General features: G+C 68.1%; 1 protein-coding gene across 1 annotated transcript in view; it reads left to right on the top strand.

Moving 5' to 3' along the window:
• The window catches only part of TPCN2 (two pore segment channel 2), a 29,478-nt gene extending 27,373 nt beyond the window's left edge, over positions 1–2,105 (top strand). Inside the window, exons 16-19 of the mRNA XM_023738115.1 lie at positions 361–443; positions 658–739; positions 1,117–1,211; positions 1,939–2,105. Coding sequence (XP_023593883.1) covers positions 361–443; positions 658–739; positions 1,117–1,211; positions 1,939–2,017 — 339 coding nt within the window. The 3' untranslated portion in view covers positions 2,018–2,105. The remainder of the gene's footprint in view (positions 1–360; positions 444–657; positions 740–1,116; positions 1,212–1,938) is intronic.
• The last annotated feature ends 23 nt before the right edge of the window (positions 2,106–2,128 follow it).

The following is a 2,128-nucleotide window of genomic DNA, read 5'->3' as shown; positions in this document are numbered from 1 at the left end:
CACCTCCGACACCACCCTGGACACCCACCCTTCCTGCTTCTCGGGCACCCCTACCCTCCCCATTCCCCCAGCGCCTCCCCAGGGCACCTCCCCAGGGCTCCTCCCCAGGGCACCTCCCCAGGGCACCTCCCCGGGGCTCCTCCCCGGGGCTCCTCCCCGGGGCTCCTCCCCGGGCTCCTCCCCGGGGCTCCTCCCCGGGCTCCTCCCCGGGCTCCTCCCCGGGGCTCCTCCCAGGGCTCCTCCCCGGGGCTCCTCCCCAGGGCTCCTCCCCGGGCACTCCCAGGGCTCCTCCCCGGGCACTCCCCCGCCGTCCTGACTCCCGCGGTGTCCCCCCCGGGTAACCCCCCCCCCCGCCCGCAGGCGGCCCTGATCACGCTGTGGAACGTGATGGTCGTGAACAACTGGCAGGTGTTCCTGGACGCCTTCCGACGCTACTCGGGCCCGTGAGCCACCCTCCCCGACGGGCGCCCCGTGCGGGCAGACGGCGGTGGGAATCTGGGGCTGTCCGCAGGGAGGGCACGGCGGGGTGGCGTTCTGGTCCCTGCCCCCCCGCGCGAGGACCCGGCCAGCCAGGGTTAGCTGGCCTGGTTCTCTGAGTCCAGCCTGCGTGCAGCCTGGGTGCCCTGCTCACAGGCGGGGGCCTCCCTGTCCTCCCAGGTGGTCCAAGGTCTATTTTGTATCGTGGTGGCTGGTGTCGTCTGTCGTCTGGGTCAACCTGTTTCTGGCTCTGATTCTGGAGGTACGGAAACCCCTGCACGGGCAGGCCGACGCCCCCTGTGTCTCCACCTCGCTGAGGCCACTCGGCCACCACCAGACCGGGTCTTTGGTGGAAGAGTCTGTGCTGGGTGTGCCCGGCCCGGATTCCGGGGACTCCTTCCCTGGGCTCAGGGCCCCTTGGCCGCTGCTGACAGTTGACCTGGGGGGTTCTCAGGCCCCCGGGCTGGGCTGCAGGGGGCCGTCAGGAGGGCAGTGGGGCATCTCACTCCGGCAGCCTCCCCGAGCCGGCGTCTGGGCTGTGGCTGCCTGCTCCCGTGTGGACTCTGGGCCGACACGGGGCGGGGGAGGGCAGGGCCTGTTCCCCACACTCACCGGCCGCCCCTCCCTGCCGCCGGCCAGAACTTCATCCACAAGTGGGACCGCCGCGACCACCCTCAGCACTCCCTTGGGGCCCCGGAGGCCTCCTACCACTCGCCTGTGGAGCTCATGTTCAGGTGTGTGGGCACGGTGGGCTGCAGGGTGGCGGGCGGGTGGCGTCCTCCGTGACCGGCGCCCTCCCATCAGCCCTGCCCACCCCCGCACCTTCCTGTGCTGCTGCTGCTTAGGGGTAGAAGCTCAGAGCGGGCGGGGGTCTGGACCCTGTCCCGCACCAGTGATGACTGGGTGGGTAGAGAGGAGGAAGCCAGGTTGAGCGTCTTTAAGGAAACATCCTCCAGGTTCCGTTTAGTTTCTGGATGGTTCTGTTGGTGGGTGAAAGCAGGGTGGTTCAGCCAGGGGGAAGCCCGCTTCTCGGTGGTAACTTGGAGGCTGTTTCCGTTTGAGTGCAGGAAAGTTGCAGGTCACCCCAGACGGCCTTGTGGCAGGCAGCCACTTGCCTCCCGGGAGGATTTGCTGTGATGGTGTGCCCGTCCTCTCTCCCGCTGACCCACGCGGCCATTTTTCCCAGGCTGTTGAGAGCACTGTTAATGTTGTTACTGGCCACGTCCATCCTGAGGATGGACCTGAGTGCCCTGTGGCCCCACACCCCGTCCCGTTCATTTCCGCACGTGTCTGACAGCTTCCAGGTCGGGCTTCTCTGCATGGAGTGCCTGTCAGACCTCCCAACGCGCACAGGTTCCCTCTCCTCGCTGCGTACAGCGCCTGTCAGGCTTCCCAATGCACATAGATCCCCTCTCCTCAGAGGCCTCTCCTGATCGGTCTTCTCCCCGGCTCGTCCTGCAGGGAGGTCCTGGAGGAGCCTGTGGAGGAGGACCTGCTAGAGAAGCTGCGGCGTCACCCACACCTGGAACTGTGCAGGTGACGTCCAGGTGCCTACTGGCCGGGCAGCAGGATGCAGACGCTGGGCTCAGGAAGACGCCAGTGTGGAACGAGGCAGCAGGCTGGGGCCGAGCCAGAGGGAGGAGACCATTCC

The sequence above is a fragment of the Trichechus manatus genome, unplaced genomic scaffold (genome assembly GCF_000243295.1).
Source record: "Trichechus manatus latirostris isolate Lorelei unplaced genomic scaffold, TriManLat1.0 scaffold00113, whole genome shotgun sequence".
NCBI lineage: Eukaryota > Metazoa > Chordata > Mammalia > Sirenia > Trichechidae > Trichechus > Trichechus manatus.
Note: the sequence above shows the minus strand (reverse complement) of the source record. Positions and strands in the feature narration are given on the sequence as shown.